At 23.3% G+C, this 15,840-nt stretch overlaps 2 protein-coding genes across 2 annotated transcripts in view; one reads left to right on the top strand and one right to left on the bottom strand.

The window, feature by feature from the left end:
- Window positions 1-2,338: 2,338 nt before the first annotated feature.
- On the top strand, window positions 2,339-10,241 carry LOC141526750 (uncharacterized). The gene is given in 15 exon segments (XM_074241837.1): window positions 2,339-3,781; window positions 4,559-4,809; window positions 4,892-4,965; window positions 5,046-5,152; window positions 5,226-5,645; window positions 5,690-5,933; window positions 6,058-6,216; window positions 6,290-6,472; window positions 6,567-7,013; window positions 7,085-7,308; window positions 7,469-7,482; window positions 7,563-7,602; window positions 7,720-9,667; window positions 9,670-9,766; window positions 9,769-10,241. Coding segments are annotated over 15 exon segments (4,434 nt in total). The 5' UTR covers window positions 2,339-3,722; the 3' UTR covers window positions 9,936-10,241.
- Window positions 10,242-14,278: 4,037 nt separating this feature from the next.
- LOC141524693 (uncharacterized) overlaps window positions 14,279-15,840 on the bottom strand; it is an 8,900-nt gene continuing 7,338 nt past the window's right edge. The window contains exon 6 of the mRNA XM_074238692.1: window positions 14,279-15,692. Coding sequence (XP_074094793.1) covers window positions 15,684-15,692 — 9 coding nt within the window. The 3' untranslated portion in view covers window positions 14,279-15,683. The remainder of the gene's footprint in view (window positions 15,693-15,840) is intronic.

Raw genomic sequence — 15,840 nt, 5'->3', positions numbered from 1 at the left:
CAAATCCAAATTTTCAACGACAAGACTGGTTACGTGCCCAACTTAAACGTAATTCCAGAACAAAACTCGAAGACGATCAACGAAAGGAACGTTTTGATGACAAAGATATATTTACAAGAGATTATTTACGTCAAACATCGATAAAAGAAAATGTTGATAATTGTAAAGATATTTCAGTATTTAGAGCACAACAACATAATATTAACTTGTGTCTCCAAAGCACTAATCCCAATTTTAATCATGATTCTTCAGAGAAAAATTCTAATGATGATTCGACAATAATATTATCAGAGCAACGCAATCACAGTTATAATTTTAAAAAAGAAAGCTTTGATTTTAAAAAATTAAAAGGTGATTATGAAAAATTACCGACGGTATCTTCCCAAAACGGCAGCTATCATTCAAATACTGATTTATATCAATATAAAAAAGTATTGACTAAACACGATATTAGACTAGAAAATAATAATAGTAATAGTAATAATATTTATGGTAATCGTGAGACAATAACTGAAATTTACAGTTCACGAGAAATCAAAGATATGTATAAATTAAAACAATCAGAAATAATAAATACTTTTTGTGATGATCATCCTGCTGCTGCTACTGCCACTGCTATTATTGATAATAATAATAATGATGATGATGATGATGATGATGATGATGATGATGATGATGATGATGATGATGATGATGATGATGATGATGATAATGGTGATCATGATCAAGATGATGATGATGATGATGGTGGTGGTGGTGGTAATGATGATGATGATGATGATGATGATGATGATGAGGATGACGACGACAATGATGATGATGATGATGATGATAACAACGATACACGTACTTGGCCTGATACTCCACCGCCACTTCCACCTCGACTTCGACATTTACCTCCAGTACACATGAGTCTTGAGGATCGACACAAAGTTGCCGGTAGATCACGTTCATTGCCACCTCCACCTCCTTATCGCCCTCCACCTCAACCACGTGCACCTATAACCACTAGACATCTCGGTTATCCTCGATCAATTATCGACGACGAAAGTTATGTATAAATAATATAAAAAAATATATACCTTGTCCTTAATTCATTTCTTCTTAAAATTAAAAAAAAATAATAATAATAATAATAATAAAATATCCTAACAACTTAGCTATTATTTTTTTTTTATTAACATTTTTTCAGTTACAAATATACAAATAAAATTAAAATGTTAAAATGTTAATGAATATAAATAGTTTTAAATTGATAAATAATTATCTCCAAATAACTTTAAAATAGTAAATAAAAAAAAAAATCTATTTACGAAATACTTATGATAAAGAAATAAGTATAAATAAGAAGCTCAAAAGTACTCGTTATAAATGAGTATAAGTAACTGAACCTAGTCCGAATTAGCCCCAATGGTCATAGTGGACAAAATAAATTTAATATGTATGACAATAATTATTATTTTATATTATTATTTTTATACATACATAAGTATATGTATATTAAATTAAATATAACGTGGCGTCACAGCTAATTGACGATTATGTTTTTTGTTATTTAATGATTCAAGGTGCTTCCACATCAGGCTTAAAATAACTTACTATTAACTTGGATTTAAAATATATAATTATAAACTTATATTATTGTTATTAATATAAGAATATATAACATAGACAGTATAATGAATAAAGACCAAATTCGATTCGAGATGATTATCATATAATTATTCTATGACAATAACAATAAAAAAAAAAAAAAAAAAAAAAAAAAAAAAAAAAATATTTTACTTTATGATAATACTTAAAAAATTTACTTTATTTTAGTTAAAAATTGAATTTTTTATTATTTTTGTATGAATAAATATATATGTTACATGACATTTACATTAAAATTAATTCTAATCTATAATTCATTTTATAATTAATGATAATAACAACCATAATATTTTTTAATGATTATATTATTAATAATCAGAAATTAGGATATAAAACAAAATGTATTATTTTTAATTTGTTATTTGTAAATATTATTATTATTTTTCTTAATGATAATATAATAAACTTATGAATACAAAAATTAAATAGCTGTTTTTCATTTTTATTTAATAATATTATATACATAGCATACTGATTGTTTTTTAATAAAACAGTTTATGTAAGTACATATAATAAAATTATTAAGAATATATATATATATATATATATATATATATATATATATATATATATATATATATGTAAACAAATTTCTATTTGTATAAAAATATCAAACTAAGTACATAAGTACTTATTATTTTAAATGTTTAAAAATTTATATAAACAACTTGACATTAGTTATGGTTATGAATTAATACAAATAACCATCAATTTAATTTTTGACAGTTTATAAAATTAATATTAAAAATGTCAAATACTGATGAAGATTATATAAATTTACAATTAGATCGTCCACTTTTGGACAAAATACGTGTACGTATATAATTTAAAATAATAAAATAACAACTTTGAATAATTTATAATATATAATTACAGACCGATGAACAAATCAGGAGACATACATTAGATAAACGTTTTGACAAAATACCAGTTGATCGAGCATTGTACATTTTATTGTAAGTTAATTAAAAAATCACCTATTTATTTCTTGTGTGGAAAAAAAAAAAAAAAACGTTGAAAAGTAAATAATTTTTATTAATTTAATCATAGTAAAACAACAATACATCCACGTATGGATTATTTATTTTTCTATTGTTATTTCAAGGTGTCAGTAACAATTTACATAACTAGAATACTTAAAAAAAACAGTTGGTCCATTAGTCATCACCGTCATCACATATATATGACTCATTCTTATAATACTAAAGTTAGCCGACATTTAAAATTTTTTTTTTAATAATCAAATTAAAACAAAAAGATATTTTTTTTAATTCCACTGACAGCTTTCAAAGTTCTTTATAAATGATAATTTTTTTCTTTTTTTTTGGAGGTCATTTTTTCAATAAGAAAAAAATTAAAAAATACAAAAAAAATTTTTTTTTTCATTCATTTCCTCTTCTTAACACAAATCCCTACACAGGTATGGTAGTTTAAATTCAGCGCACTTTTTTTTGCATAACACTCTTCATCTTATTATTATCATCATAACAATAACAACAACAACAACAACGTTGGGTCATGGGTGATAGCGCCTCGACACTTTCCGTAAATCCGTAATATCGTTTTCGTGCTTGTTCGTATAACCTTCAATTAAAATCGTAAACGCTCGTAGATTTTCGTTAACACTTGTACAATTATCATTATTAATATTATTATTATCATCATCATCATCATCATCATCATCATTATCATCATTATTAAATGCAGAATGACAGTAGTATAGCGCGTATCTTGTCAAACTGTTGTATAGTTCGTGTTAGTAGTAAAATCGAAGCAATCTTTATGTTTCTCTGTTTATATTTATAATTTACTTGTAATTATTGTTTTAATTTTTCTACTATGTTAATAATATTTATCATTAACAATACCACACACTTTTAAATTGTTTTAATTTATCAGTATAAATATCTCTAACCAACTGAAAAATCTTTATTTTTATTGATAATTTTTACAAATCTGAAAAAGTGAAAAAAGTAATATAATAAATACATTGATGAAATAAGTAAATAGTTTTGTAGGGTTATATACTTGTAATTTATTAATATATATCCAAGTGTGTAATACGATGAATGAAAATAAAAATGTGGCAAGAGGGAGGCGAAGCTCCCTTTGATGAATTAATTGACTCGTAAGTTTAATTTTACCTTTATTATTGTTATTTAATTGATTATTTATTTTCTTTTATTGTTTTACTACTATAATAAAATGGGGGAAAAAAAAAAAAAAAAAAAAAAAATGTAAAAGATTTTCATCTTGAAATTATTGTGCTTAAAAATTTTTTTATCTAAATATTATTATTATTATTATTATTATTATTATTATTATTATTATTGTTTTTCTTTTTCTTCTAGTAGTTGAGTAAGAGATGCAATCGATGAAAGAAAAAGTCGCGTTTTACATGTTCTAACCCACCTAAAAATAACACGTATCAACAATTTTTAGTGTCTTTTATTCTGTTTTTATTTTATTTTTTTCTCTTTCTTCTTCTTCTCTTCATTTCTCTTTACTACTCATTTACATTGCTACATATTATTAGAGTTGTTATTTAAATCTTTACTAATTATAATTCCACTGAAAATGTTAAGCTTAAAAAAAAAAAAAAAAGTAATGGAATAAAATAAAACAACGCTATTAAATTATCTTTATCACGACAAAGATTAACACGGCTAATAAATTATATAGGTAGTTATAATCATAGTTTAATTGACAACTGGAAATTTGATACATATATAATGAACTTGTATGATATATTTAATTTGTTATTGTTTAATATTCTATTTATTTAGCTAGAGATGAATCTTATTTTTTTTTTTTTTTTTTTTAATTAAATTAAAATTATTGTAGTAATATTTAGTGAATATATATTTAATAAATTAATAAAGATTCGAGTATTATATTTAAATAGGAAGGGCGATGAAATACAGAAATTGAGTGTGATACAAACGTTGCCAAGTTTGTTGGTTGGAGATCCGCAAACATGTATTCAAAGATTAATGCCCAAGATGCAGGAGAGTCTGCAAGAAGCATCAACAGAATTTCATGTTGCCGCATCCTCGACATTCAAAACTATATTAGAACAAAGACTTGTCAGTCATTCAACATTTACACAGACATTCCTACAAAGCATTTTAAACTCACTCGACAGCAAGGATCAAGGTAACTATAATAACTATAACTACTATTATTAATTATCATTATAATTGTTAATAGTTTTTTTTTTTTTTTTTTTTTCTCCTAGTGGTAGCTGATGCTTGGCTGGAGACCTTGCTTGATGTTATTGAGTTACTACCCAGTGAAGTCATAAAGCGTGAGGTAACAATAGTTAAATTTATTAATCATAATGATACTTTTGTTTATTGTTATTATTATTATAATTTTTTTCAAAATTTTAGATATTACAAGTGGCAATAAGTAAAGGACAATTATCTCAACCAGTTAATTCACGTATTATTTGTTGTAAATTATTGGGAAAAATATGTACACGTTTTAATTCACAATTGTAAGTTGTTATTTTTTTTTTTAATATTAATAATAATAATTATTAATTTTTTTTTTTTTTTTTTTTTTTTTAGAATAAGAAAACAAGTATTACCAACAGTTCATTCATTGTGTCAAGATGTTAATAGCAATGTTAGAGCATGTATATGTTTACAATTACGTTTTGTAGCAGAAGGATTGGGTCCAGAGTCTGTTAAATCGGCCTTATTACCATCAATTGTCGAACTAGCTAGTGACGAAGAAAGTATTGTAAGACACGCTTCTGTACAGACCATAGTTTATCTACTACCTCATCTAAATTCAGACATTATAAAAAGTACCATATCACCGTTGATTAAAAAATCATGTGACAATGCACTAAAGTCAGACGTTACTGTAATGTGTACGATTGCTGAAGAGTTTGGAAAACTAGCAATTGGTTTAGAAAAATCATTATCCACCTCTGAAAAAACTTGGCTTATTAAATTTTTTAAACAATTATCACAAGTTGGAATTTTACCAAATAAAGATCATAAAAACTATCAGGTTCTATTTTCAATAGTAATAATAATTCTGGTAATAAACAACAAGAATTTACAACAATTAACATCAGTAGCAGTAATCCAACAATTATAGAGCATTATGTCGAGTGTCGAAGACTCTGTGCTTTTAATATTCCTGCAATGTTTATATTTGCCAGTTCAACGATTGAAGATGTTGACGATTTAATACTTATATTTTCAGAACTATCCGTAGATCCATTTTACTTGGTTAGGCGGACTATCGCTTGTGGAATACATGAGGTAAGTTAAACTATTATTATTATTATTATTATTATTATTATTATTATTATTATTATTATTATTATTATTGTTGTTGTTGTTGTTATTATTACTTAATTAATTTTATTTTATTAAAATTTAATAGGTCGCTAAAATTCTTGGACCAAAAAATTATTTAATAAGAGGTGAATTGATAAAATTATTAAAAGATGATAATGAACAAGTATTGCAAGGTTTAATACCACAATTATCAAAGACACTTGAACTTTTAATTCAAAATCAATCAGTCGGAATAGAACAATTGGTAAATACATATATTTAAAACATACTAGACTAATTTGATTATTGATTTGTTTAAATTTTAATAATTTTTTTAGGAGTCATCGGTTGTTGATATGGGAAAAGCGTTATTAAAATGTGAAAATGAAATTTTCAATACTAATAATTGGAGATTGTCTAAATTAATGTTGGAACAATTGGAAATATTACCAAAATGTTTTTCAAGTGACTATATTTATACATATTTTGTGCCTGTTACTTTAAATCGTGCATTGAATGCGGTAAAATATATTTAATTAATTAAATGTAAACATAAAGTTACTAATAATAATAATAATAATTATTATTATTATTATTATTATTTTAAATTTACAGAGACCTATGCCAGTTAAATTAGCAGCGGGACGAACATTTTTGGTATTTATACGTTATAATTTAAAACCAGTTGAAAGAAGTGAATTGATAAATAAATTGTATAGTGAATTTGCACGTAATAAAAGCTGCTACATAAGAATGTTATTTATACGAATGATGATTGAAGCAATGAGATTGTATTCGTCAATGTATTTTAAAGAACATTTTTACATGATAGTATTGAGTTTATCTGAGGATCCAATAGCAAATATTAGATTAAAATTAGTAAGTTTATTACCAACATTAAAATCGTACATACGACTACCTTCTGATAAAAAACTTTTATCGTCATTTGAGTCAAGTGTACGTAATTTAATGAATAATGAAAAAGATCGTGATGTTATTTCTGCATTGACAACTGCAATACGTAAGCTAGATGAAATTGATGTACGTCATGAAGGTCAATCTGTAAGTATTTATTAAATAATTTATTATTATAATTATTATTATTATATTTTATTTTATTTTATTTATTTCAGTCATCTGTTAAATTAAATAAACAAGACAATGACGATTTTAAAAAATATCAAGAGGAAAAAAAAATAATGGCAACTGTATCGGGTAAATTGTCAACTGGACAAGTAACATGTATTAAAAAATCATCAATTGCAGTAACTGGACGAGTCAATTCCAATGAGGGTGCATCATCTTTACGTAATACCAAACAGTCGGGAATATCGAGTGATAATTTATCCAAAACAACGTAAGTTTAATTATTTTATTATTATTATTATTATTATTATTATTATTATTATTATTATTATTATTATAAAAATAATAAATTACAGTATATCGTCACAAAAATTAAACAGATAGGTTCAATGCCACTAACGGATTCAACGACATTCAAATCGAAACGTGAGTTATTACTTTTCCGGTCTACTTAATGATTATACTATACTTATAATGAATGCAAATAACTTTAACTGTTATTAATTACTTGTATTTATTTTACAGAAACAACAACAACAACGAGTTTTGATTTGGCGAAAGCTAGGTAAGTCATATATATTATTGTTATTATTAATTATTGTTTGGTATTAAATTCGAATCTTTTGAAATTGATTTGGAAATGATAGTGATGATAATTATGAGGTGGTGTATATGCTTTTAGTACGTCTAGTGATGATTTAACATCAAGCTGGGCTCGTTTAACTTCAAACAGCATGTTACTAACCCATTTTTGGGAAAAAATAGACCACCGTGGGTCTTCAAAACCGTGGGACTCGTTATCCGCACCATCGTCATCGTTGTCATCTAACTCAATGACTAGATCTAATCAGAGTAACTTTTTGGGAATGGCTACTAACAATTCTGAAGAAACTGATATATCCTCCACAAATTATTATCATCATCACCCGTGTAATTGTTACAAAAATTTTATTTATCCAAGTTCTGGTAATATTGAAATGGATTATAAATTGGCAGAAGCTACTACTACTACTACTACTACTACTACTACTACTACTACTACTACTACTACTACTACTACTACTACTACTACTACTACTACTACTACTACTACTACTGCTATTATTATTACTACTACTACTACTAATACTACTACTACTGCTACGTGCTCTTGTCGTGAATCATTGTCATCAAAATTAAATTCAACTCATCTATATCATAATCACCATCATCACCTCTATAATCATCACCATAATCACCATCATAATCATTATAATCATTATAATCATCACCATAATAATCAATCTAAATTAAATTATTTGGATACTAATTATTCGTCACTAACAACTCCGCTGGTACTAACTCGTAATAAAGATGATAGGCATGGAATTAATCACTATAATAATCCATATAAATATTTAATGCCACGTGAAAGTACCCAGAGCTATAATAATGATGATAATAATAAACTTATGCCTAATTTTGCTGCTCTTCGGGCAGTTACTAATGCTGCTCAGTATAATTCATGTTGGGGTTTTAGTTCAATGCCAGAGATACCAGTAACTCTTTTGGAGGATGAATTTTTGGTCGATACCGGAATGAGAATTCCAGCTCAATTGTCATCGTTGTCTCAAAGTACATCAAAAATACCAAATCTTCAGGATATTATTTATCGTAATACACGTATTGATAATTACAATGTTAATAAATCACGACGATCTAATAGTTTTACTAGTTTTAATAATTCTGGAGTTATTAATATAGATAATAAAGGTAAAAATAAAATTCATTATCAAATACCTGAAAGCTGTTTAAAACGAACAACAAGCGTTGATAAATCAAATAGTACAGGTAATATTGTTGGTAATAGACTATCAATGAGTTTTGATGAAACAATAAAAATAAGTAATAAAATAACGATAATTGATGACAATAATGATGATGCTGTTGCTGCTGCTGCTGCTGCTGCTGATAATAATGATGATGATGATGATGATGATGATGATGATAATAATGAAGAAGAATCAATTAAATCTAAAAGATATTCATCTAAAAGTATCATTGGAAAACGTCTTAGTAACAGCAATAAAAATAATAGTACAAGTAGTACAAGTAGTACAAGTAGTACAAGTAGTACAAGTAGTACAAGTAGTACAAGTAACAATGGAACCACTGGTAAGAGTATAACAATAACTGATACAAATACTAGTAAAATAATAGATGATAAAAAAAAAAAAATATCATTTGTTGATCGTGATAAAAATTTTATGCCTTCAAATACTAATATTACTAATATTGCTACTACTACTATTACTACAACAACAACACCTGCTGGTCCTGGTGGTGGTACTCGAATACATGATAAAACTAAACGATACTCTGCTAGTTACAGTTTTAAATTTTTTGACAGCAAAAATTACAAGGATAAATTTAAAAGACATAGTCTGGAAGTACCCGAGTATACTCCCGAACGTGGAAGATTAAAAAGAAATTATACTCTGGATGTTAATCATAATCAAGGAATTAGTAAAATTCCATTGAGAAATTCAATTTTAGCTGGTAGTCGTACTGCTCCAGTGACTCGAGCTTCCAGTCCAATAAGATTGGGACCACAAATAAGCTTTGATAGGAAAAAGATCATGAAACTGGTAATGAATATCATCACACTGATCACAGAGTTATGACTAGGTTTAGTTCTAGCGATGAACAAGTTGACAAACTATGTATAAGATTTGCTTACGTTGATCCTTATGAAAGAGAAGAAAACCCCGTAAAAGTATAAGTAAATTACCCGTTTGGGTACCTAGAAAAAATTATAGTTTCATTAAAAAAAAAAAAAAAAAAAAAAAAAAAAAAAAAAAAAAAAACAATAACAAACTACAAATAGAGACACATCATTTCAGTTGCAATACCTATTAATTCAATTAATTCAATTACTTAAAAATGTTGCTATAAATTAAAAAGTATATATACATATATTTTGTTTTTTCTTCAATAATATTTATTGAGTATTGGATATTTACATAATATATATATATATATATATATTTATTGTTGAATTTGTCCCATAGAATTAATATAATAATAAAAAAAAAAATAAATAAATAAATAAATCTTTGTCGCTGAAAAAGATAAAATATTATTTTGATCTATATATATTTAAAAAAAAAAAGTAGACTCACTTTTTGGCAATAACTTATAGCCATTAAGATTGATTATTAAATATATTCATATATAATAATTAAGAAAACAGTATTAGTAATTAGTGCATAGTAATTAGGCATTTATATTTTAATTATACATATTTATGAAAATTTTTTATAAATTAAATTGAGAGTTTAAATTAATTTTTTAAGTTAACAATGTGTTTATATTTGTCAATTTTTTATCTTTATTTATATTTACATATTTTTAATAATCATAAAGATTTTTTTTTTTTGTTTAGTTCATTTAACAATTAAAAAAAAAAGTGTATATATAAATAATTTTTTTTTTTGGTTTTTTTTTATTTTATACTCTCAACGTTATTATTATTATTGAATATTTAATGTTTGATTTGAGCTACCGAATAACTTATTTAGTGTGCCTCTAAATCTTAAATTGTGAACAATAATAATATCAATAATAAAATTTCTGATGCTTTAAAATTTCAATTGCAGAAAGTAATTTAAAAAGTAAGATTATGAATAAAGTGATCAAGTTGTCATATCGAGTATCGAGGATTGTTGATCCACTTAGAGACTTATTTATTATTAAATACAGGAAGAAGAATAAAAAACTATATAAATGTATAAAATAACGAAGATAGACTTACAATCGTCCGGAATGTGATTGGAAAAATGTATATTGTCAACAAAAAAATATATATACACACACACACACACACATATATATATATATATATATTCAGTGTATGCTATTTATTTTTGTATAGATATTCCATGGTTAAAACTGACCTATGTGCCAGATAAATCTATGTAAAGAAATAATGTATTAATTATAATTATAAAATGTTATTGTATAGATAATAATAATATTAATTATTATTATTATTATTATTATTATTATTATATTTAATTGTTAATTAAAAAAAAAAAAAAAAAAAAAAGATATTATCACAATGTGATAGATAAATAATTATTTACTGTATTATGTACATACCTTGTATTATTTTAATAATTCTTTAATTAATGTTGATAAATGATTAATTTACTTAAAAATAATAATAACACAGTCAACTGTAGCGCTATCTTAATTTGATATAAACTTATAAGTTTCGGAATCTTTAACAGGCAAGAAAAGTTTAATTTCAGCGTTGTAAACAGCTATATTAATTTAGTGCTTCACAACAGCTACTTATACCATATTTTTAAATTGTTCCATGTAAATTATTATATTATTAATTTAAATAAAATAGATTGTCTTCTGTGTCCATCATAGTACTTGATGCAAAAAATACATCTGTGATAATTAAAATAACTGTCTTATTATTATTAATATCATTACTTATACCTTATTAATAAATATAAAATATTCAAACATAGCATTAAGGTTTTTAATAACTATTCTTTTTTTTTTCTTTTTTCATTATTTTATTTCTACAATTTAAATAACTCAAAACTTTTTCAGTCACTACATTTCCATTATTGGTATCTATTCTTATACATAATAATAATAATAATAATAATAATAATAATAATAATAATAATAATAATAATAATAATAATAATAATAATAATAATAATAATAATAATAATAATGATCAAAATAATAATCCACTTGAATTTTTTTTTTTTTTTTTATAATAAATGAGACGACTCTATGAAGTGCATATACATATATTTATATTTAAAAAAAAAAAAAAAAATTAATATACTTATTAAAATTTTACAAATCGCATTATCATTATTATTATTCATACGTATTAGCATTGGACAAATATAAAATCGTTACTATAAACTTATCACCAAAAATAATGAGATTGGCAGTGATAATTATCATTTAAAATATACATTTTTTTTTTTTTATTATTATTATTTAATAATATTAAAGTAGTAAAATTGGGTATCGTTTACATACGAGTTTAAAACATCAGCAGCAAAGGTCAAGAAGCGATCGTGCAAATAAACAATTTGCTGTTATTATTAAATCAAAAGTTTATAATGTTATAACCTATTAGAATAATTGTTCACACAATCGCTTCTCGTGACATAACTTGCATTTATTTAATAAATACCCAAACTTATTCAATATCAATATAATAATTATTTTTATATGAACAATAGTTATTGATGATTTGGGGAAAAAAAAAAAAAAAAAAAAAAAAAAATGAATTTTTCACAAGTCATAATAAAAAGATAAAAATTTACATTCTTTTAAAAATGTGTGTATACTATTTAAATATTATTATTAAATACTATTTACATACAGGTCTACGGAGTAAATACACACTACTGTTTACTTTTAATTATTCTTCACTTTGATTGGTTTACTCGTACAATTTAATATTTATTTAAAATCTTAGATATGATTTTTTAGCCAGTATACATTTTTTAAATTATTATTATTATTATTATTATTATTATTATTATCTAATTGATGAATAAAATCTGGTGATTTAATGATTTAAAAACGTTTTTAAAACTCGTTTGTGATGATAATTTTTGATTTGTTCAGAATTTTTGTTTACATTCAAGCAAACTCATTTAACTGTTTAACTGCGATTGTCCAATTAAAGATAGTACAATCAAGCTAACAATGACAAGCTGTCTATATTTATAGAAATAATATTACTTTGTATTGTTATATATATGTATATCTTGTTGAAGTGGATTTTAAAATTACAATAACTATTAACATATTGTGATGTTGCTATATTTTTTTTAACTTTTAAAATTATTTTTATTTTCTTTTGTGAATACGTCATCATCTACATTCATTATTATTTAGATTTACTTGCAATAAAAAATATATCGCTACAGTACTTGATACTTGACTAGCATTTAAAGATAAATAATTGTAATGTTTATATGCCATAAAATAAATTTATTTTTTAGAAAAATTTTTTTTTAATTTTAAATTAAGTTAGAAATAATTATCTACTATTTATAAATAAATAAATAAATAAATATATATATATATATATATATCTAATTGTAATTATAATAACTTAATGCTGAGAATAATAATTATATTTGAAAATCTAAAAAGGTGGGCACAACAACCAGATTTTTTTATGTTAAATATTTATGAATTTTAAAAAATTATACCATGCACCTTAAATGTAAAGGTGGCACTTATAATATGCTACAGCTAGGCTCCGTTACACGATATACACACTCATACGTACATACTTACATGCATACATATAAATATATTTATATATAATCATAATAGTAATTATAATAAATATTATTCATAACATTTTTCAATTAATAAAAAGGCTCTTGTGCAAAATTGCTTATAGTGTCATGCCGTCTGCCAAAATAATTCAATATTATAATGTTATTAATTGTTTACAATCGATTGTATATTATTCAAAAATTAAATAAAAATGTTTATTATTAACATTTATATTTTTCGATTTTAAAAATTTTTGTTGTTATAAAATGGCAACGGCACAGAATATGTGTATTTGTTGAAAAAGCGTAATTTATTTATTTAGTTATTATTATTATATTTTTTTTTTCTTTTTCCAAGTAAATCAAGTGGTATTTTTATTTTATTTAATTTTTTTTTAATCAGCTTACGATTCAATCACGCCCATTACTAGTCTCAGTCTTTGTGGTAATACTAATTATTTTTAATACTTATTTTTTTTAATCGGTGCATTTTAAAATCAATAAACATTATAAACAAGCTTTTTTCATTTTATTTATTTGTCAAAAGAAAAAAAAAAATGCAAACATTTGAAAATGATTCGATGTATTTTTTTTTAATTATAACTGTAGGCCAACTTATTGTCGATTATCTTTTTCAACAAGTATAGCGAAAAAAATTAAATTTTTCTTTATTTTTCCTTATTCAAAATTTATAAACTTATTTTAAAAAGTTACAATAGTGTAATGAGCAAACAATAGGGTGTTTGTACGAAACTTCGGCACAATTTAAATACAAATCCTATTTTATAAACTATTTATTTATTTAATATTTATATATATATATATATATATATATATATATATATATATATATATATATATATATATATATATATATATATATATATATATATATATTCATTATTTAATTTTATTCTACTTATTATTGCGTTTGATATTTCAATTCACTCTAGGCAAATACAGAAGCTATAATGGGAAGCAGAAAATAAAAATAATTTGATATAATTATATGTAAAATATTTATAAAATATACTATATCAATAAAATAAAATAAAAAACACGTAATAAATAAAATAATAAAATAGAGCAAGCAATAGCTTTTTAGAACAATTATTGATATTTATATGTATAGGAATGAATTAATGCCTCGATACATTGCAGTAATAAATATATTTATTAAGTTTTTCGTTGCTTCAAGATAAATTATTTATTTATTTATTCAAATAGTTTTATTAAGGAAGATTAAGAGTATCGATACTCTAAAATTTTATTTGTCGCTAGGGTAATTGAGATTATAGATTGAAGCTCGTAGCTCATTGTAATAGTGTATGATTATTATTATTATTATTATTATTATTATTATTATTATTATTATTATTATTATTATTATTATTATTATTATTATTATTATTATTATATTAAGCTATTAAATTGATGACATATTTATAGTCAGTTAGCAATAATTTGCTACTTTCGTTTGTTTGAAATTACGAAATTCAGTTATTTCGGTGGAAAGTCTTTTTAATTATTTAAATTACTAATAGGCTATTTTTTTTTTTTTTTTTTATAAGGACTAAAAAATTTTTTTTAAGTACGTAAACCCCCCTGTCAGTGAAATTATATTTATAATAATTTTATTTAAAAAAAACTTTCATAATTTGAAACGAGTAATCGTTTCTATAATTTTAAAAAATATTTTCCTTTCAAAAAAGGACAACTATTTATTTGTCGTTGATTTTAGATCATTTAAATTTGGACGAAAATATTTATAAATTTTTAGTGTTTTATTTTATTTATTTATTTATTTTTTTTTCTTTTATTATTTTTATTTATATAAAAACTACTGTCAAAGTGAGTAATTAAAAAATGAATTGATTGTAAAAATTTAAAAGTCAAAGTATATAAACACATACGAACGTTATAACTTTAATAATAAGCAGTAGGACTCATATTTAAATATTGAGCGTATTTTTTTAGTTTTTTCTAAATAAATTAGTCGTTGTAGGAAGTATTTGATTATTGATTGTATTTTAACTATACGCAAGATTTTTTTTTTTTTTTTTTTAATTAAAAATTTTTCCTTAAAATAAATAATAATAATAATAATAATAATAATTTTTATGTATAAGACAATGTATGTAACATGTAAATTATATTATCCCATTCTATTTGTAAGCAAGTTTAGAACAATAGATGATTAAAAAAAATATGCCAGTAATCACCAGTGATAATATCCGCGTATAGTATTAATAGTCGTAAAGGTCATCCACTTGTTTTAAATTTATTTTTCCATTTGTCATTCCTAATCTCAATAAATAATGCTGCTTCAAGCTTCCTGAAAACATATAAAAAATCTAAATATATATATATATATAACTCTGATAGTAGTGTACAACTATTTTTATAATCCACTCTCGACATATTTGACATGACATGAAGTAATAAAAAAAAAATATTATAAAAATCAAATGGATATTTCCATT

Source organism: Cotesia typhae, unplaced genomic scaffold (assembly GCF_013202065.1).
Source record: "Cotesia typhae breed Kobodo isofemale line unplaced genomic scaffold, CoteBio_Ctyphae contig_11, whole genome shotgun sequence".
NCBI classification, from domain to species: domain Eukaryota; kingdom Metazoa; phylum Arthropoda; class Insecta; order Hymenoptera; family Braconidae; genus Cotesia; species Cotesia typhae.
This window is presented reverse-complemented; position numbering and strand designations above follow the sequence as displayed.